This window comes from Musa acuminata, unplaced genomic scaffold (genome assembly GCF_036884655.1).
Source record: "Musa acuminata AAA Group cultivar baxijiao unplaced genomic scaffold, Cavendish_Baxijiao_AAA HiC_scaffold_1137, whole genome shotgun sequence".
Lineage (NCBI taxonomy): Eukaryota > Viridiplantae > Streptophyta > Magnoliopsida > Zingiberales > Musaceae > Musa > Musa acuminata.
In genome coordinates, this window is record NW_027021349.1 from 1570905 (window position 1) to 1592338 (window position 21434).

General features: G+C 38.3%; 2 protein-coding genes across 6 annotated transcripts; both read left to right on the forward strand.

Annotated features, from left to right (window-relative positions):
- The first annotated feature begins 1624 nt into the window (after positions 1–1624).
- LOC135670924 (SUN domain-containing protein 1-like) lies at positions 1625–13080 on the forward strand. 4 transcript variants are annotated; one of them, XM_065178686.1, is made up of 3 exons: positions 1625–1981; positions 2403–3530; positions 12490–13080. In XM_065178686.1, the coding sequence occupies exons 1-3, from the start codon at positions 1640–1642 to the stop codon at positions 12793–12795; spliced, it is 1776 nt and encodes a 591-aa protein (XP_065034758.1). In that variant the 5' UTR covers positions 1625–1639; the 3' UTR covers positions 12796–13080. The 4 variants fall into 4 exon arrangements, with proteins under 4 accessions (XP_065034758.1, XP_065034761.1, XP_065034760.1 ...); XM_065178689.1 differs by having other exon boundaries at positions 1775–1985; positions 2397–3530; XM_065178688.1 differs by having other exon boundaries at positions 1775–1985.
- Positions 13081–14130: 1050 nt separating this feature from the next.
- On the forward strand, positions 14131–21158 carry LOC135670936 (chaperone protein dnaJ 72-like). 2 transcript variants are annotated; one of them, XR_010512571.1, is made up of 4 exons: positions 14131–14713; positions 17419–17488; positions 18523–18659; positions 20788–21158. XR_010512571.1 is itself a non-coding variant. In XM_065178711.1 (3 exons), the coding sequence occupies exons 1-3, from the start codon at positions 14298–14300 to the stop codon at positions 18583–18585; spliced, it is 549 nt and encodes a 182-aa protein (XP_065034783.1). In that variant the 5' UTR covers positions 14131–14297; the 3' UTR covers positions 18586–18905. The 2 variants fall into 2 exon arrangements, 1 of the variants encoding a protein (XP_065034783.1); XM_065178711.1 differs by lacking the exon at positions 20788–21158 and having other exon boundaries at positions 18523–18905.
- Positions 21159–21434: the final 276 nt, after the last annotated feature.

Below are 21434 nucleotides of genomic sequence, written 5' to 3' on the forward strand. Positions count from 1 at the left end.
TCTTCTTTCTTGTTTGCAATAACAAAGGGGGAGAAAGTCATGCTAGCTTGCATATCGCAAAAGGAAGCAAAAATTACTAACTTGCATATTTTAAGGAAAGAAAACTTACTACTTTGCAAAGGAAAGCAAAAATTGCTAGCTTACACATTGCAAAAGAAAGTAAAATTACTTAGTTGCACATTTCAAAAAGGTAAAAACTTGTTATCTTGCACATCTAAGAGAAAAGTGATAGCTTACTCATCTTAAGAGAAGCAAAACTTATTAGCTTTCATATTTCAAAGAGATGAAATAATGCCAACTCAATTACGGATCTATTGGGCTTGAGTTGGGGGTGTTTTGGGCTAAGTGAGGCTCATGCAGCAACCCTCAGTAGACCCAAGCAGTGGCACTGTCAGGGCTAACGATGGCACCGCCTAGGACTCGGCCTCCCAAGTTGTTTAGGTGGTGGTACCGCCCAAACTACTAGTGGTACCACTTAGACATAATCTTCAAGACTATATTAGGTAATGGTATCGCCTAGTGTTAGTGTCAAACTAAGCGGTGATACCAACCAGTGTCAGATCAATAGGCGATGGTACCGCCTAATATTGGCGATGGTACCGTCAGTTACTTGAAAACCCGGGATGATATAGGTTTGGCTTCAAATTTGAATCCATTTGAGACCTATAAAAACCTCACTCATCCTTGCTTAGTAAACACACAAACTGAGAACAAAATTAGGAAAAAATACTATTGTAATCTTGTGAGAATTCTCTTCCTCTAGCTCTAAGTGTTTATTTCAGTTTAAGAGAGGGGTGAGTGGGTTGTAAAGGTTATCTCCTAAACTTATGAAAAGGAGAAAAGAATTATAAGAGGATAATTAATCTTCGCATATTAAAAGAAGACCGGTAATAGGTGTTAGTGACCTCAACGAAAGAGAAATGAAGAGTAGACGTAGGTTACGACGATCGAACCATTATAAAATTGGTATGTACTTTCTTTGTTTTCTGATTATTTATCACTCTTATTTTAAGTCAAGTATACTTTTAATATCTTTTTAGATATGCTTTTATCAAGTCGAAAGTTTTCAATCAACTTAATTTTTATGTAAGTACTAATTCATCACAGTTTTCGATACTTTTAGCGTATGCAAGTCTAAACAACCCAACTTGATAGTGAAAAGTACCTATAAATAGGTGTGATTTCTAGATATATAAATCATCGGTGCTTTCAAACAATAACTTCTTGACAAGTGTCTTGATCATCTAAGATGCTGTTGATGATCTCAGGATGATTTTTAAGTTCTTTTGTTTCTTTCATTTTTGTGTCCAAAAATATTTCCAAAGGCAAATAAAGACACATGAAAAGTGTAATTTTTTTCTTTAACAATAGAAATGAGAAAATAAAAAAATATCCACCGGTTATTCATGCGAATGAAAAAATAAATTATCTTTGAATATATATATTTAAGTTGGTTAATATAATATTACATAAATGATCGATCTTAGTTTTAAGTCCGTATGTCATTTGATGTAATATTTTTTATTTTTAAAAATAAATAAATAAATATTAAATATAAAATGTGACAAATTCGATTACTAATGCGAGAACGAGTATTCATGCATGGTTCCCATGCTTTTAACGGAGTCGCAAAAGATCCATGGTGGAACCCACTGTTCTTGTTTCAAAGCAGGAGTCGGGTACCGGATCGGGTAATTCGCCAACGGATAGGCGAATCATTATTTATTTCGCTATTGGGACGCGCCGCTCCCGGTCTCCCGTTGGTTTCCTTTCCCTGTTCCTTTCAACGAGAGCGGAGCAGCGACACACCCACTTCTTAAACTCGTTCCCCGAGATCCCTCCCTCGACAAAGGTAGAGGACGGGAGGAAGCGATTCCGAGCCAAACTCCGAACCCCGTCCGCCTCTCTCTTTTGGTTTTCGCGCTCGATCTGCGAGTCCTGTGCGCGTGACGACGCCCGCGGATCGCCAAGGCTTCTCCCGGTAGGTGACTTCTCTACCCGCTTCCCCTCTTCGTTCCATTGTTCGATCTGTCCTCGACTCTCTTCGTGTTCTTCTCTCTCTCTTTTCCAGACTTCGATCCTGGAGATCTGCCTTCATCTTGATTGCTTTCCGTTCCTCTTTCGTTGTGCTAGGTGTTTGCTCTTAGATTCTTAGGCGTGCCTTTTATTTGGTTTCGAGTACTAGTTGTTTGGTTTGTTGACCTATTGTTTCTTTCTTTTGTTGTTTTATTTGATCTTTATGGCAGATTAGGGTTTGAATCGGCGTCCTTGTTCGGTGCAGTTATTATATATCTTGGATATTATGTTTTTAGTGCTGTTTTCTTTTGTTTTTGGGGGCTTAAATATTCTGTTTGATCTTCTCCGGTTCTGATTGCTCGCTGCTTTGTGCGTCTAAGGGTTAGGCTGTTCTTTCTTTGGGGTCATTGAACGAGCACATCGAGCACCGAAGCGGAGCCATGTCTGGTTCCACCGCTGCAGCAGTTGCGGCGACACCAGTGACCAGCAACGGTGCTTCGCTGACTTTGGATGCGAAGGGGAAACCAGATGCGAGGAGGAGAACGATGGTGATCGTGGAGAAGACATTGAATGCTGATGGGCTTTCTGCTGGAGGAACTAATGGGGTCGCTAATGGGAAGGATTTAAGCCACACGATAAGGGGAGAATCCGTGATTGAGAGACCAAAAGACTATTCAAAGTTGAAGAAACGGCTGATAGCTTCGTCCAGTGTATCCCCACGGCGGAAGAAAGCTGTTCCAAAACCTGGGAAACCCAAATGGCAAACTGTCCTTAGTGTGTTAACCAAGAATTGCCTGCTTCTTGCAGCTCTTTTATGGTTGGGGCAGACTGTTTGGAGATGGAGTTACAGCATAGGCGACAATGCAAACTCTCCATTTGCTTCATTGGATTATGAAAGCAGAATTTATGATGTTGAGGCATCTATAAAGGAGACTGCCAAGATGCTTCAGGTCCAATTAGATGTAGTAGATAAGAAAATAGGTAGTGAGATTGGCATTGTGACTAGGGAATTGCTGAAGCAAGCTGAAGAAAAAGGAGCGTTGTTTGAGGAGGAGTTGAAGAAGTTGGAAGCTAAAACTGATTCTTTGGACAAGTCTTTGGGTGAATTGAAGGACAAGGGTCTCCTCTCAAGGGAAGAATTTGAAAAACTTTTGAACGGTTTAGATGATAGCAATATAAACCTGGATTTGGATCAAATTAGGGCTTTTGCTAGGGATATTGTTCAGAAAGAGATAGAAAAGCATGCTGCTGATGGTCTTGGAAGGGTTGATTATGCTTTAGCTTCTGGTGGGGCTAAGGTGGTTAGACATTCAGAGCCATATGGTTTTGGAAAAGGTAATAGTTGGTTTGCTAAAGGTCATAATGGAGTTCATGCTAATGCACATAAGATGCTGGAGCCGAGCTTTGGAGAACCTGGCCAGTGCTTTCCTTTGCAAGGAAGTAGTGGATTTGTTGAGCTTAGGCTAAGAACAGGGATCATACCTGAGGCTGTCACTCTGGAGCATGTGGCTAAGGTGAGGTTTTTCCTTTTTCCTACTGCTCATTTCTACTTTTCACATAAGCTAAGGCTGTTTTTTATATTGCCATAACATTTGACCTTTTTCTTTGCTTCTCTAACTATCTTTGTCTGTGTGTTTAATCTACACTCTCCCTATGTAGATCAACATTATAAGATGGATTTTGGTGGAACAAAGTAATATCAATTTGCCTATAACTAATAATTCTTGGGCCTGGATGAGGGTACAACACTTGCATGCAATGATGACTCAGTGTCACAATACGAGTTGCTTCAACTCTTTCTTCATTTACAGTCATGTTGGTTTTCATACTGCAATGACAACAATTGAACTTTTATTATGCTGTTTTAATTCATGCTTCTTACCTGTTTGCTTGGAGGCTTGGGCACTACATGAGATCATTCAATGAGAGTAGTCAGCCATCTTATGCTGCTTATGACCTCTTTTTCATTTTGTAAACTGTTGGTGGCTAAACTGAGACGGAAAGCAAATAAGTGGTACATTGGAAACCAGTTAGCTCTTTGTGTAGGTGAAACATCTGCAGCACCTTAAAGTAATTTAGTTTAGATGTCGAAAATTGCAATATCCAAATTCATCTAACTTTAGTTCCTGTGTCAGCTCCCTGTTGCTCAGAAATGTTAATTTCTGAAATTCCATTTTGTTAAAATTCAAGATCTACCTTTTGTTTTATCGAAATTAAGATTTTAGTTTTTCAAAGTGGCCACCTTTGCAACTGCATATAAGCATATGCAGTTTATATGACTGCATGGCATAATGCCTATGCAGCTTGAATATGCTGCATAACTGCATATGTGGTGTATGCAGTTGCTTTGGCTGTAGATGTCTATGTGGCTGCTTATGTAGTCTGTATAAGTATCGAAATGTGATGGCATATTGTTTTATATTCTCTACCAACTGCCTTTAGCCTTACTATATTGTTTTATTCTTTTAGATTGTGGTTGGTTGCAATGGTGATGCACTTTTTTCATAATTCTTTTAACTTCACTTTTATGACCACTTAAATAATATAAATCTCATTGTATATATTTGTGAGTTAGTCATATCATATATTGTTTTCTTTTTTCGTCTTTGTGCTTGATTATATTGAGTATCTTAATATGAATAAGCACCCACAAAAACAGTGCATACTGCACAAGTTTCCATAGAGTAACTTGAGTTGGGATCCAATTTTATTATATAATTTTAATTGAGTGGTGAATGACAGTTGCACTATCTTCACTATTGCTGTTGGAACTAGAAACTCGGGTCAAAGGGAACAGCTCAAAAACGTACGCTGTTGACTTTGAGGTTGCTGAATTTTATAGGAAAAGATACAAGGGAGAGTGTAATATACGAGGAAATGGAACAGAATAAGGTGAGAGAACACATATGTAACACCACAAGTGTTATACTTTATTGTTACTGAAGTTCACTAATAATTAAATAAAATAAAAAATGGGTTCTCTAATTACTCACCTTTGTTCTGCATTTTCCATTAGAATGCTATTTACATATAACAAAGAAATTACTATAATCTTTTTAAAGTACTCTCTACTTGCTCATAATGGCCCTAGCCATGACACGAATGTAAATGTATATTATAATAAACCAGTGATTTCAAAAGGCGCTCGGGACTCGCCTCGCCCGAGCACCTAGGCAAGCGCCCAGCTTTTTAGGTCTAGTTCGGTTGTATTTGCGTTAGTTGGTTCGATTGAACCAACTAACGCACCAATATCAGCCTCCTCGCGACTTCCCCCAACCCCAACCTTACTTGCGATTCTACTGCCGACATTTCCTCTCTACTGTTGCTGTCGCTGTCGTTGCCTCTCTCCGTTGTCACTGCTATCGCTGCTCTCCGCTGTCGTTGCCGCTGCTCTCTGCTAGCACTGCCGTTGCCTCTCTGCGCTACTGCTGCCGCTGTCGCTGCTCTCCGTTGTCGTTGCCGCTGGGCTCTGCTGTCATTGTCGCTGCCTCTCTCCACTATTGGTGCTGCTGCCGTTGCTTTTCGCTGTTGCTGCTCTCAAATAGTAGCCTCCCATTCGCGACTCAGTTCTCACTATAACTCAGCTTCTCACCTCGGTCTCCTCCTCACACTCTACTCTTCTCTACAGCTATTAACAGTAGATAATATTTTAAATATTAAAATATTTTTTTATATTTTAATATTTTAGAGCTCCTCACTTCGCTCAAGCGAGCTGTCATGGACATAGTTGGTTTTGCCTAAGTCGTGCGGCACCCTTGCGTGTCCATCCACAAAGGTCAGCCTCCCCGAAGCTTTCCATGGTCCTTTAGGACCCACAAAAGAGTAAACGAGTTAGAGAAAACGTCTCACTTGGGATCCACAAACAAACATTTCCGACAACACTTCATAGACAATGCAAATTACAAACATACTTTACAAGCTCTGAAAAGTTACACAACAAAGGGTCAAAATGGTCCATTACAGACCTAAAATCTCTTACAAGTGTCCACATGACACAACCTTTATTTACAATCCTAAAGCGGCCACCAAACCCAACTAAAATGGGACTATTAAGCCTTCGGCCGTCCCTCTACAAGCATGAACATACCAAAAGACACGGACGTACATAAGCATTACATTAAACATCCTGTTTAGAAGTTTGTCCATGACATTCTCCCCACTTATTCCTTCGACGTCCTCGTCGAAGCCTTTGCCGACCCTGCAACTCCTCGTCTTTGCTGAGTCTTCAATCTTCTACTCCAGCTGCAATGCGCCTCTTGGCTCCTAGCTGCTGTTTTTGAGTAGTCGAACCTTTGATCCGCCATGCTGCTTTAACTCGTCAATGACTCTGACTCTAGTGTGGCGTTGGCTGAGTTGTGTTGATCCTTGTTAATTCCTGCGAATCCTCCTGAGACTTCAATCTTCTGCTCCAGCTGCAATACGCCTCTTGGCTCCTAGCTGTTGTTTTTGAGCAGTCGAACCTTTGATCCGCCATGCTGCTTCAACTCGCTAATGACTCTGACTCTAATGTGGGGTTGGTTGAGTTGTGTTGATTCTTGTTGATTCCTGCAGATCCTCCAGATGAAGGAAAAGACCAACCTTATTATGCGCCAATCTCTCAAATACCACATGCTGCTTGAATTGGGTGGATGCTTGTTGGAGCTTTAACGAGCATCGCCTCGCAAACTTTCGAAGTTTTGGGTCCTTCCTCCACAAAATTTGTCCATCGACTCTTCTTTCACTTAGTTGTCCCTTCCAAGTAGGTTCGCATCACTTTCGCTTTCGATTAGCATTTCGTTGGAAAATGAAGTGGACAATCTACTCTCAGTAGCACTGATCACCGTTGGTGAGGATTCGACAACTATTGTTTTCCATTATCTTCGAAGGGTCTTTGAACCTATGCAGAGCTCCTCAACTGGATATATAAGAGAATTGAGGTACTCGGTTTCGCCCATTCTCTTAATAGTTGAGAAGGCAAAGGTTACTTGATTTCGCCCGCCTCCTCGAGGTTGTACTCGATGCATCGAGCTGGTTACTGGCCTTCACCTGCTCTTTGCTCACACTTCTGAAGCACTTGAAGTGTTTGCACTCCTTGCGTTGAGTTAGTTACTGTGATTCACCTTCTCAATGCCATCGAACTTCTGGAATGCAGGAAGTTTTCACCCCAACTTGGAGTAATTCTCTAATAGATTTGGTCGCCTCAGGGATTGTACCGTCTTCTCCATCAATCCTACTGCCTACTCCACTGAGTAGCAAAGGTACAGCACCGCGTATTGCCTGCTTCGTTCCTTGGTCGTGCACTCTTGCCTGACCCGAAGTCCTTCACTTTCGACTATCTTGATGAGAAGCTCGTTGACATCGGTCTTACGAAGTTCCTTAGCCTCTGCCCTTCAGCCTTGTCTCGGTACTTGGAGGTTGCCTCTGCATGCTCCACCTTCTCAGCCCCTTTCACGACCAAGCGCTCTCCCTCCATGAGAGTAAGGGATCATTGACTTTCACGGAAGTCCCGCCTCTGCGGTACCATGGCCCTATTATCCGTCGCCTCGCATCTGCATTCCTTTTCTTCACGATTAGTAGATATGTCTTTGTGGTACTCCTTCGAGTCAATCTCCATTCTAACTAATGCTTGATTTTGGGTAGCTTAGTCCCTCTGGACTCGTCGTCGCTTCATCGACCGTTTCGACCCCCTGTTTCAACACCTCTGTGTTCTCCAAGTAGCTCCTTTTAGTCGATGGAAAGACAAACTGCAACTCCCATGCATGGCCTCTGCTATCACGTTGTAGGGTTTGCACCGATTCTGTTCTCCTTAGCTTCCTTGGTAGCAACGTTCGCTTACTCGACCTTGTCCTCTGACTTGCCGAGCTCCCTTAAGCGAATATGGGCTCTAGAGCAGTCCAATTCTCCAGCTGCTTCGATCATACCTCTACATGATCAAGTCCCTCCCATGGGACTCACTGGTACTTGCATTCAAACTTTTCCCTTAGTGGAACACAGCCCCCATATGCTGATAACCAAGGCTTTCATCTGATGCAAGATTCGATGCATGCACGGAAGACCCGCCTCTACGGTACCATGGCCTTCAATCCTTGAATCCATAGCCCTTCTTGCCGTCGTGTTGTTCACCGAAGTGGAGCTTCCAATAGCTCCCGATCATACCTCCGTATGATCTAGTCCCTCACGGGACGATGTCGTGTGTATCGCATTGCCACGAATTGTTCCACCACGATCCACTGCACCATGTCGCCTCCTGGTGACATCTCTATTGCATTCTGATCCTTGTGGGATGAACTCGAATTGTGATCCCTCAATGTGTGGCCTCTGCCAATACATCACAGGGTCTCTTCCACCTTCGATTTTGTTCGCTCCTTTGGCAATCGACCTTCATCCACCCACTCTTGGGTCATACCTAGATGAAGCACTGCTCTAGGACAGTCCGTCGCCTAGTAGCTCCCGAAGTCCACCAACTTCGCTGCAATTAGTGCACAATTGTCTGGATCCTGGGCCTCTTCCCCTACCAGCACAATCTCCGCTGCCCACTGCTTCCTGCCTGACAACTTGACTGACACCACTATGGCATATTCTTCAAGAGTACCCACCTCTGCGTCCTCTTGTCCCGTGCCAAGGCCTTCTGAACTCAACTTCGCCTCCGCAAGTTTAGTCGCCTTAGTTCCTACATCAAATGCTTCTCCGAGATAAGGTGCATGTGCCCAGAAGCTCCTTTCGTCTTTGGCACCATGCAAGATGAGTCCACTCCGTCAGAATGAAGGACCCATGGAACAACATGATCCTGCTCTTGCCTCTGCAAGAGTTCATGTCCTTGACCTCTGTCCAAGGAAAGCACTGTGCCTCCGCTCCATGTTCCATCTTCTATGCTGGCTCCCTTCATGCGACTTGGGTACTTCGCCAAGTTACACCCAAGTTGCTTCGCTCCTCGTTTTTTGCATTGAGTTGATGGTGGCCCTCGCGCCCACCATTCCACGGGTCAACCCTCCCTTGAGTTCGATCTCCATATCGACTCCAAGCGTGCCTTCATTTGTGTTGCTCCCCCACTTGATCTCGTAATGCATCCACCAATGCATTCTCTCAAGCGAGATTATGCGACGACTCCTCATCGCTTGCTCGGTCAATTGAGATTCATGGAGTTATTGTTTGTTGAGGTACTCCTCAACATGTGTGGTCTGTTGCACATGATTCTCCCTCTGGAGAAACCGGGATCTATCCCTCCTGGATAACTGTCCCGTTTGAGCAACATCTCTCTTCGTTTCGGAGACCACTATCCCTTTGGATTACTCCGATTTGCTGAACAAACTGTGCATTGTTCTGCCTCCTACAAACGCACTTGCTAAATTGCGACTCCACGTCAATACAGCCCCCGCTGCACCACTCAAGGCCTAGTAACATGCTGAACTCGCTGCACATTTCAGCCTTCTACGGACGTATCCTTCACATACCGAAGAGAAAGTTTCAATGCTCCATGGCGCCGAGTTTCGGTCGCCTTGGGATGGCCGCGAACATTCCATCGTTCGCATACAAGCCCATGCATGAGTACCAAAATTCTTCGAGTTAGCAATTCCCCTCACCTCTGTGAGCTTTGCACACAACTCTTTCGGTCATTGAGCAACTCATTCCACCATGCATGGTCTCATCCTTTACCAAGCGCCTCACTTGCCTTGAGCACCATCAAGTATAGTTGTTAACGTTGAGTCGTAGCTCAGACTCTGCCATCCCAACCTTTGTGTGCTCCGCATTCTTCCAAGTTTGTTTGTTCTCGTGGTGCCTCTTGCGCGAAGGGTTGGCCATTCCTCTGAATGCCAATCTCAGATGCCCGTTCCTCCTAGCGACTTCTTTTCCCTACATCTCCATGCTCGTTTTCCCCCAAACGGTCGGGCGTGTGCTGACTGCCCTCAACGCAGCCCTACTAGGTCCCTCACATTTGCATGCCAAGTGTTTCTATGAGTGCTTGTCTCGCTCTGATACCATTTATCATAAACTTAGCTGGTTTTGCCTAAGTCGTGCGGTACCCTTGCGTGTCCGTCCACAAAGGTCAGCCTCCCTGAAGCCTCCCATGGTCTCTTAGGACCCACAAAAGAGGAAACGAGTTAGAGAAAACGCCTCACTCGGGATCCACAAGCAAACATTTCCGAAAACACTTCATAGACAATGCAAATTACAAACAGACTTTATAAGCTCTGAACAGTTGTACAACAAAGGGTCAAAATGGTCCATTACAGATCGAAAATCTCTCACAAGTGTTCACATGACACAATCTTTATTTGCAATCCTAAAGCGGCCACCAAACCCAACTAAAATGGGACTATTAAGCCTTCGGCCGTCCCTCTACATGTTGTGCAAAGCATGAACATACCAAAAGACACGGACGTACATAAGCATTACATCAAACATCCTGTTTAGAAGTTTGTCCGTGACAGAGCGCCTAGGCGCTCGGGCGTTTTGGGACCTTGGGCGCCTTCTGGCGCCTAACGCTTTTTTAAATCTTTGTAATAAACTAATACTTCACATAGCATGGAATTGACAAACTTTTCTAATGAGGCATGACTAGGAATTTTAGTTTGACAAAAGAAAATTTCTACACTTCTTAGACTCTTCTGCAATTAGGTAGAAGAAGATGAGAGTCAATTGAAGATCTTAAAAGAATTATGACCTTGTGATCCATATGATGTAACCTCAATCAATCCAGTCCTAGTAATCTCAAACTTTAATGTAAAATCTCATCTTGCATGAATTTGCTTTTGCTGCATTTAGATTTGTCTCTATAACTATAGATGTTGAAGTTTTGGTTGTGATGTAAATCATCTTCTAGATTTTGTAGTTGAAGTAGACATAATTGAAACCTTTGTCTTGAACTGCTTGATCATAAGTAAACATTAACATATATAGTTCACATGCATAGGAACCATGTCAAGTGTGATCCCTTGTCTATATTCCTTCTCTAAAATTGCATTAGACAAAGTTGCTTCATGATAACCTTATAATTATCCCTTGTCTATATTCCTTATCTCATACTGACCTAATCAATTTTTTCTTCTTTATTTTTGTGTGTGGTATGACTCAAAGTTTGATATGGGTGGTGACTAAAAATTTGGACCTGTTACTTTAGCACTCATGTATACCATGAGCAACGGAAACTTTAAACATAATAAATTGATTTTTATGTTAGCTTTAGTGAAAAGCATCACATCATCAGCAAAGCAGCAAATTAGAAATATTCTGTCAAGAAGAGGAGAATGTGGGACGATGCCACTTCGTATTATTATTGTCAAACTTCTACCGAATATGTATGGACAAGGGAAGAGGGGATTTCCTTGATGCTGAACCCTTCTTGGAGCAAAAGAGTATAGTTTCTCTTCTTAGAAGTCAGCACATTCAGTTTTTCAACTAGCTTTCCTGGAAAAACTCTGATAGTAAAGCATTTCACATAAGCTTAACAGTTATATTGTTGACAGATTCCAACTTGTTCTACAAAAATAGGTGGGAATTTGTAGGGACTCAGAACTTTGTACACCTCTACAAAGGTAGACGATGGTAATGAAGGTTGAATTGACTGAAACCACCTAAAACGCTGAATTGTTGTAGGTTTTGATACTTATGAATCCTTAGAACTTTTCGTTGACCACTAAACAAAACAATTCCTCAACATATGTATGGACATACTTTCTTCTAAGAGCTTCAGGACCTTATCAGACACTATTCACTCGAAATGAGATCCTCATTTAGTTAAAACAGCTTGAAGATCAAATCTAGAAAATTGAGTCAAAATATGCTCTCTTTTAGTCAATTGACTCAGTTGAGGAAGAATCTGAAAGTTTGTATTGCTTTTTAAGCTTTTTCTCAGAGTGTATGTTTAGTTGTTTTAGTTATTCTGAAACTTGACTACAATAGCAGTTATACAATAGCAGTTATGCTGAGTGGATAAGGAATTTTGGAGGGGGGGGCTGAGAAATGAAGCAAACATGGAGAATGGAAACAAAGGTCATGGAGAGGGGTAGATGGTCAGTAATGGAACCAGAGTTCTAGGGATTATTAGCTTAGAATCAGTTTGACCTTCTTCTATAGCTATAGGGCATAATTGTAGGGATATATAAGCTGCAAGATAGAGTGGGTAGATTATTGTCCTTGTATTTTGATGAAAGAAGTTGCAGCTTGGTATAATGTTAGTCTGCTAGGTCTTTTAATCAACTTTTGGGTAAAATGTTGTGAACTCTTACTACTAATTGTACTTGAGCTGAAATATAAGCTTGCAAATAATATTATAGAGAGCCAATGACATAAGCTTACTACTAATTGTTCCCAGAAAAAAAAATGTTTCCAGAAGATGCAACACCTGGTGATATTATTTTTGTCCAGTGAACTTTATCATCTTCTTAGCTTTTCGTTTTCTCTATATATCTTTTGGAGTGCATCTCTGAATAAGGAATACTGATTTTACACCACAAAGTTATCCTGACACCTTCTATCTGAATTTGTCACATGCAGAGTGTGGCTTACGACAGGTCGAGTGCCCCCAAAGATTGCCGGGTGTCCGCGTGGTTTGAGTCACCTGATGAAGACCCATCTAGCAACATCAAGAAGATTGTCATGTTAACTGAGTTTTCCTATGACCTCGAGAAGAGCAATGCTCAAACCTTCGATGTCGTGGTAGGGGATGCTGGTGTCGTCATCAACACGGTTCGTCTTGACTTCACCTCCAACCATGGGAGTTCGGCTCTGACGTGCATCTACCGTTTCAGGGTGCATGGGCATGAGCCTAGCTCACCAGCAGCCATGGGTCTGCAGGGCTGAGAGAGTGTGCACTCTCCTATGTTCCTTCTTCCTTCCCTCGCCGCGTGTTGTACCCTTAGTTTATTTAGCCCAACATCAAGGACTGTAGATTTTCTAAATATTTGCCCTCGTTTATGTTCTTCCAAGCAGCAGCAGTCACCCTGAGATGCTGACATCGCTTTTGTGGAATATGCAAGAGGGGAACTTCTCTTGATGTTTTCCGCTTTTGTAATTATTCAATTACACAAACTGTAACATCAGTACTTGTTAGGTCGATATTTAATTTTGCATCAAAGTCTTATGTCCTATTGTTCGATCTCTAATTGGTATACTTTTTTGAGAAAGAAACTGATTTACCTGCGCATTAACAGCAAAATTACATGATCTACGTGTTAGCAGGCAGCTTTTGTTGATGGATTGATATCATAAATCTTCACACACACACACATGTGATTTTCTTAGAAAATATTTATATTTTGAGTATTTCTCAACCAGTACCTCATGTTTTGTTTTTTTTTCAAATTATATCTTTAATTTAAAAAATATCCAAAATATCCTTCAAAACATTTTTATCATTATTTTCACTCATTATTTTTATTAATTTTAAATTATTATAATATTTTAATAGCATTTTATAATATTTTTATTAAGGTATTAAAAATACTATAAATATTATTAAAAACATTATAAGTGACATGTTATTATGTCTTTTTGTTGTCATTTGCTTGTAGATCATTATGATATTATATTTTTAGGTTTGTAATTGGTTCAATTAAGGTTAGGAGTTCATCTTGATTATTTATATTTTTTTTAAATAGATTTAATTGTGGGGGCCAACAAATCATTATTTTTATTTCTATTTAGGTGATGTTGTTCTTAAACTATTACAAATACTTATTTGAGTTATGATGTATCAATCAAATGGTCTTCATGTATTTTGATTTCATTTGGTTTGTTTTTAATTATATTTTATAATACTTTAGGTTTTACAGTATTTTTGTTATAACATATTAAAATACTATAACAGGTGAAAAAATTATTTAGGGTAGTTTGAGTTTTTTTTTAAATTAGGAATACTGTTTAGAAAAAACTAAAAGAAGAGTACTGTTTGAGAAATACATAAAATGTGGATAATTTCTAGAGAAATCGTTATATATATATAAGTTATTTTTATAATGATATTGAGTTTATGATATTTATCGTTTTAATTAATATTAAATTCTATATGATCAAAGATTAATTATAATGAAAATTTAAATTAAAATATATATATATATAGAGGTAATTTTTAAATTTAGAGGAATAGTTAAGATATTAATCTTTACTATTTATGATTAAGAAAAAGGTCCGCTGAAGTTGGAGTTCCTACAACCATAACTCACGGCAAAGAGCGAAACCACGCGTCCTATGCATCTCACGTCCTCCGATTGATCCCAATTTTCTCCTGCCGTTTACATGGGTTTGATCTCAAGCTCTCTCTCCGCCGATCGCGTGCCGCCGATAGCCACTTCTTTCCTCCGCATATGGATCATTACAAGACGTTAGGGTTGGGAAGGAACGCCACCAAAGGGGAGATCAAGGAGGCGTTCCGTCGATCCGCCCTCAAGTTCCACCCTGACAAGCACTCCCAGTCGTCCAAGGAGGTCAGGGAGGGAGCGTCCCTCATGTTCAAGCAGGCTTCCGAGGCCTACGAGGTCTTGATCGATGACCGCAAGCGGGCGGACTACGATCGGGTGTGGCGGGGCGGATACTCCGATCGCTGGAGCAGAGGAGCTTCTTCTTCTTCTTCTTCTTATTCGTACTCTTCACAGTACCATGAGGGCCGCCAATATAGTTACCGCAGACCACCGGCGAGAGATGGCGTGTTCGGGTTGGATTTAGAGTCGGTTTTTCGGCTCCTGACGAGGCGCTCTTTTCTCGTGAATATGGCTTTTGCGAGGTGATTTTTTCTGAAGTTTTATGAATCTTTCTTAAGACGAATCTTAACTAAATTTTTCATGGGATCAGAGCAATTGACATCACTTGAATTTGCTGTTAAACAGTGTGTTCTGGATCAAAATCAGACGAACCAGACTGGTTTAAATACTTGGCATAAAATTACCAGGATTCTTATTTTGAGTCACAAGTTTCTTCGTTGCCCCTTCATTCCACTGAAATTTGCTGTTAGAGTGAGAGAGGAAAAGAGGTGGCCAAAACAGAGGAGCAATTCTTAGGAAAACAACTGTTTTTTAGAAATAAAAAAACCAAACAGTTATTATAGACAGATGTAGACAGTTGTTGGAGGAGGAGCAAGATATAGACAGTTGTTGCTAGAAGCAATGCTGAAGCAGAGTTCAGAGTAGTAGCACAAGGTATTTGTAAACTCTTATGGCTAAAAATGCTTCTAAAAGATTTACGAATACCTATTGAAACTCCTATGAGACTATATTGTAACAATAAGATTGCTATTAACATTGCTCATAATCTAGTGCACCATGATAGAATAAAGCATGTTGAAGTAAATCGACGTTTCATTAAGGAGAAAATTGAAGAAGGAATTGTCCGCATGCCTTAAATTCCTTCAGAAAAGCAATTAGCGGATATTCTTATCAAAAGGCTTCAAAGATCTTCTTATGAGGATCGAACTAGCACAAGCTGGGAATGATTGACATCTTTGAGCCAGCTTGAGGAGGAGTGTAGAAAATCCCATAATTAAGGGATTCTGAATCTCATAATTAAGGGATTTTATAATCCCATAGTTAAGGGTATCCCCTATTTTGGGCCACTCAATCAGTATCAAATCATCCCATTATTATAGGAAATGAATTAGAATGAAATATTACACAGAATCAATTTCCTTAGTTGTATAGGTTGTAATCAGCCTATATATGTCTTCCTTTGTATACAAAAAAAATAAATGAATTGAGAAAAATTATATTCTCTTGTGTTCATAAAGTTTAGTAGGTAGGACCTGGTAACATTTAGAAGACACTAATTTTGCAACTCTATGAATGGTTAGTTCTTTTGTAATGATCAGTGATGTGCATCTGTTTGCCATGTCACATTAAAGAGGCAGTTTGTGCTCCTGATAACTATTAGTTAATGTATTTTTTTTAAAGTAAAACAGCTAAATTAACTACTCAAAAGTCTGGAATACATAGTCTCATTATCAGAGGTAATGATGCTACAAAAGTCGGCTGGCGAAGAACTAGAGTTCTTAGCAAACGTTGCTGCCCAATTAGCAGCATTGTTGGCTTTCCTGAAGTTAATGTATTAATCTACCAATATACGGCATGATGGCGACTTTGGGTTTGGCAAGTAACCGTTCTTCAAGATTTGAAGCCTTATATATAATAGTTTGACTGCCTGGCTCTCTCTGGAAAGTGGAAGTGAAAAATTAGTTTTATATTTTTTTTAGTTACAAATGAAAAATCAAGTTAAAAAGGAAAATTGGAAAATAAATTTGATAGAGAGAGAGAGAGAGAGGCCTTTCATAAAATTAAATGCAGGTTCAATGATGTAACCATCTACATTGAAGTCCATTCAAGATCTGTTGTACACTTGGAATTGGAAGGACACTTGGAATAGGAAGCATAGGTGGTTTTTTGTTCTACGAGACTTAGTAGGTTTAGTTTGGCAGTAATTGGGCATTTTGTCGACTAGACTGTCATGCTGATTACCAAGGTTCAATAGTTAAATAGGCCTGACATCTGAATAGCTATTGCTTAATGAAAACAAGACACTTTTTTGTTACCAAGTAATTCCATTTTCTTTTCATTTTAATTGTTTGATGCAACATAAACACAATCCTTTTAGGATTCTTCTTAGGTATCACGATTAAGCTCCAGCTTTACCTCTATTCTGTTCTGATTTTTTTCTGTCTGCATTTCTCTTGCATAGCTTTCGTGTGAAGGGCTTTCCACCCAAGTTCTTTCTGAAATGTTGAGCAGTGATATGTAGTCATTTTTATTGATTACCTGAATTCAATTTTATAAAAAGTTGGGTCTGACTATTGGTTAGATCCCAGTCATTGTATTTTTGTTCTTGGATATGATTTTCTATTAATTGAGATTCTTGGTTTTTTAGCCTATTTTTTGTTTTCAGAAAGCTTAGTATGAATATTTATTTAGTATGTTGGTACGTTTTCCAGTAATTTTCGGGTGCTTTATGTGTTCAGTTGAAGTTTTAAATACAATCTACACTTCTCATGAGTTCAACTGCTATCATGCTGCATGACAATGCTCTTCTTTACCTTTTATTAAGAAATATTGCTTATGGTATGAAGCTTACTAGTCAAAAGTAAATAAAATATCTGCATGGAATGTAGGTGGATAAGATTGATCCAGATTTTGTTCTTGTGAGGACTTATATGTTAACATGATCATATAGCCCATTTTGACCAACCGACATAATTGTGCAGTGACAATGCGTTAAATTGTACTTCTTGTTAGTCATGAATAATGATGCCATAGATCTGCTCTTTTCATTAGATATGCTTTCAGTTTCATCTGTCCATGTGGAAAGGTATAGTATGGATACCGACAAAAATGCCAATAAATATAACAAGATCCTTTTGTCTGTTAGATAGTTCATGTTTATTACTCTTAAGCAGCGAACTTTCTTGCTATTCAGGAGTTGCACTTACCTTTTCTTTTCCCCCTTCAGTGTCTTGCTAGGTGCAGCAGTAGTTGTTGAGAGAAGTTCTGAAACTATGTGGAAAATGAACAATTCTGGGGTACAATTTCTCAACTTTTTATTCTGACTTGCCATTAGATAGTGACGGTTTTATGTGCTGCTTTTTTATCTCCATCCTATCTGTAGGTCTTAGTTTGAAGATAAAAAATAGGTTTGACTAATTTGACAATGTAATAAGAGCCTTTGTATTTAGTACCTGAATTATCTAAGGTAATCATAGGAGCCATATCTGCTTCATTATCATGCTTTAAACCACATACTGCATAAATCCCATGGAACTATGGGTGACATTTATCTGACTCTGTTGCATATCAAATGTAGGAATCAATTAATCCATAAGCAATAACTTGATCTTCTTTTGGTTGTATAAGCTGAAAGTGTTTGGTGGTGTGACTTTCTCTACATTTCTTTTGGTTGTTATACATTCTTTAGTTACAATAAGGTGTCTATTTTTAGAGTCAGTATTAGTTGAGCAAATTGATAAGAAGAGCTTATGCTTACAGTAAGAGCTTTTGCCATGAGCTGGTTTTTCTCATATCAAGGTTGATGTTGGGCCCACTTTGAGCCCTCCCACTATATTTATTAATGGAAAAGTGCTGGTGTTAGCTTTGTTTTTTTCCCAAAACAGAATTGTTGTATTATCAAAAGTCTGATACATCCAAATCCTTGCTCATCCTAGCACTAAAACTTGATAGGTCAGGAGGCCGATGCCCCCTCCAGGTTTAATAACATTTGCTGGTTTTAGCATGTGAACAGCAAGTCAGTCGGTACATTTGTTACCTTTCCTGTAAAGTTTTGTGAGCACGAAATTGACTCAGAAGCAAAAAAAAATTATCACGGACAGAGTTAGTCTCCAGGATCTTAACCAGAGTCTCTGCATCTGTTTTTACCATTATTTGTTGAGTTCCCTACTGTTAACGCATGAGTTAGGCTTCTTGAATTTCAATGACCTTCCGGAAAATTTCATTCTGCCAAAACTAGTGTGAGTGTTGCCGCTACCCTTCATCTTATCAACTCTGTTGCTCAAGAATGTTATAATAAATAAGCTAATAAATGACTGGCATTTTTCTGCAGAAATCGTTTGAAGAAGCAATGGAGTCGATCGAACAAAATAAGGTCAATAAGGAGAAGAGTTGATACACTCTGCTAATAACAAGTCAAAGTCTCATAAAAGTGCACAGATTCTTGGATAGACTTGTATATCTGATTCCGTAAGTGCTACTCATCTCAAACTGACTATTTCTGTCGTCAATTGTGATCAAGTTTTTTCTTTTTTTCATATAGTTGTCATGAATATATATATATATATATATATATATATATATATATATATATATATATATATATATATATATATTAAAAGATGATAAATGTTACATGCGACTCCGATCAGCGTGGGGTGTACTTTTGTAATTGATTGCATTATATGTTATACCATGGGATTTGTCATGTTTAAACATTACCTTTTCTTTTGTAATTTAGGTGTAAATTGTTATAATGTATTTATGAAAACATGTTCTTGCACAACGTGAAATCAAATTTACTTGAGTTGGGCTTGATGGGCCTAATGGGTCGAGCCTAACTTATTATATTAAGCAGCCCCAAATCAATTCTAACTTATTTGACACCCTTAAGGATATAATGAGCTCCTATACTTTTAATGTGTTTAAAGAATTCCTTATGATTTTTTGAGATTTGAAATTAAATACATACCATCTATGTGCACTATGATATGACCTTTAGAAGTTCAAATATTCTCAACATAATTTTAGCATAACTAAATATGTAATAATAGTCGAATTATGAGGATAGTTTAGCCCTAAATGATTCTATTTTAAGCTAAAATTTTGTATAGATTTAGTTTTATATGTCTCCTAAGTTTTTGTAAAATTTCATGATTATACAAGATGGTTTAGTCATTAATAATAGTGAAGCAAGATTTCTTTACAGAATCAATCACGTTGTTATTTGATTGATAATTACTAGGTCATTTGATTATAGGTTGAATTATTAGCAAATTGATGATATAATTTAGGTGAATTTGCAGGTTGGCTATAATTTCAGTCAAAAGAGATTCTACTAAAATTTTGCTATAAATTATTGCTTAGATTGAGAGTTACAAGTAATTTAAGATGTAAGGTTCTTAATTTAGGCATATTTCCAAATTTGATAGGTTTACAATTGACCATGGTCCTTCACTAGCAATTTCATTTTAAGTCGAATCAGATAATTATATGTTTAATTTACTATATACTAATGGTCATATGTATTATATGTATTTATAATGTATTTTTGAAAAGTATGTTTTGAATAATATGATAGCTATGAGCTAGGTATAAGCTTGAAATTAATGTACAGATTACATAATCATAAAAATATATAAATTATAGTGAAAATATATTACATCCATGTATTTGCCATAATGTACGGTGTAAGAATGCATACATATCTTATGACATATGATATAGGAGTGCACGGATATATTATGATATATTATGATATATGATGCATATATATGTTATAGTATAGGAATATACGTATGTATATATAGTGAGATGTAATATAACATTGCATGTATATATTATGACATATGATATGAGAATATATATATATATATATATATATAATGATGTTTGATGTGAAAATTCATAGATGCACAATAATTGCAGTGCTCTTAAACATGTGTGTTCCAATTGACTTAGAATAAAAAATTTATCTTTTATTATATATGTGTTATGCATATTATAAGGTTATAAGTTGCTAAAGAGACCAAAAAAGATGAGTTTACTATGAAAAAGTTTATTTATATGATTTTAAAATGTTATGCTCACCTAAATAAAACTAAAGAGATTTATACTTATTATCACTTATAGTAAACTCTATTATGTCGATAAAGATACTAGTAATTCACCCAACACATTTATTTATTGATGATGACCTAGGCATTTTTTTTTATATATAAATTTTGGATAAGATATAAATATATAGTTCTTGTGTTTATAACATATGTACTATCATCACACATTAAGTTACATCATTTTTCTTAGCAAGTGAAAATACCTTAAATTTGTTTACTTTTCTGTCATTTTATTATTTTTATTGGTTATATTATTGTTGATAGCATAAGTAAATGATAATATGATATACCATATTCTTGTCATGTACACATGAGTGTAATTAAGAGTACCATATTTTGATGAAGGCCTGCCTCTCTTAACCATTTCTACCTTACCTTCTTACTCATAACCATTCCCTTATAAGTGCGATGAATATGATGCTTCCCATATTCTTGTCATATTATATGATGATTCCCTTATGCTTCCCATATTATTCTTAAAGACCGGCAAGGAAGGGTGAATCTTGGAAACTAGCCGGCTGTATCTCTTGCACGATGAACTCGCCGGAATGCTACGCCATACTGGATAGAACACTAAGACTTAAGTCATCAAATATGGATGGGTGGGATCGAACTCCTTACAATCTATTAAGCTACTCGATCGAATAGGATAAATACATTGGAGTTTCAAGAACATTTTAAATAATTGTGTTTTGATGGCACAAGATGCTTCTCATTCCGTGGCTAAGTATGTCAGACCAAAGCAAACATTCTCTACTTAAAAAGGGTGACTTGATTTCACTTTGTAACGTAGTAATACCACTTTACTTTTCTTTCGAAAAAAAATATATATTTTATGTGGTCCTTTATTTTTTGTCATAGGGTATTTTTAACAATTAATGCCCTCAAGACAGTTGATGCTGTGTATAAATAGCTATTAAGAACTCACTATCTAAATGAACTATGTAATTACATTTCATAGTTTCTTCTATAATATTTATCTTTTATCTTTTTCATTTAATTCTTTACAATGCATTGCATGGATTGAAATAAATTTTATTAATTATAAAAGAAATAAGGTCGAGTATTTTTTGGAGAGGTTACGATAAAGAAGATAAGATGTGATTTGAGGGACTTATTATCGATCGTT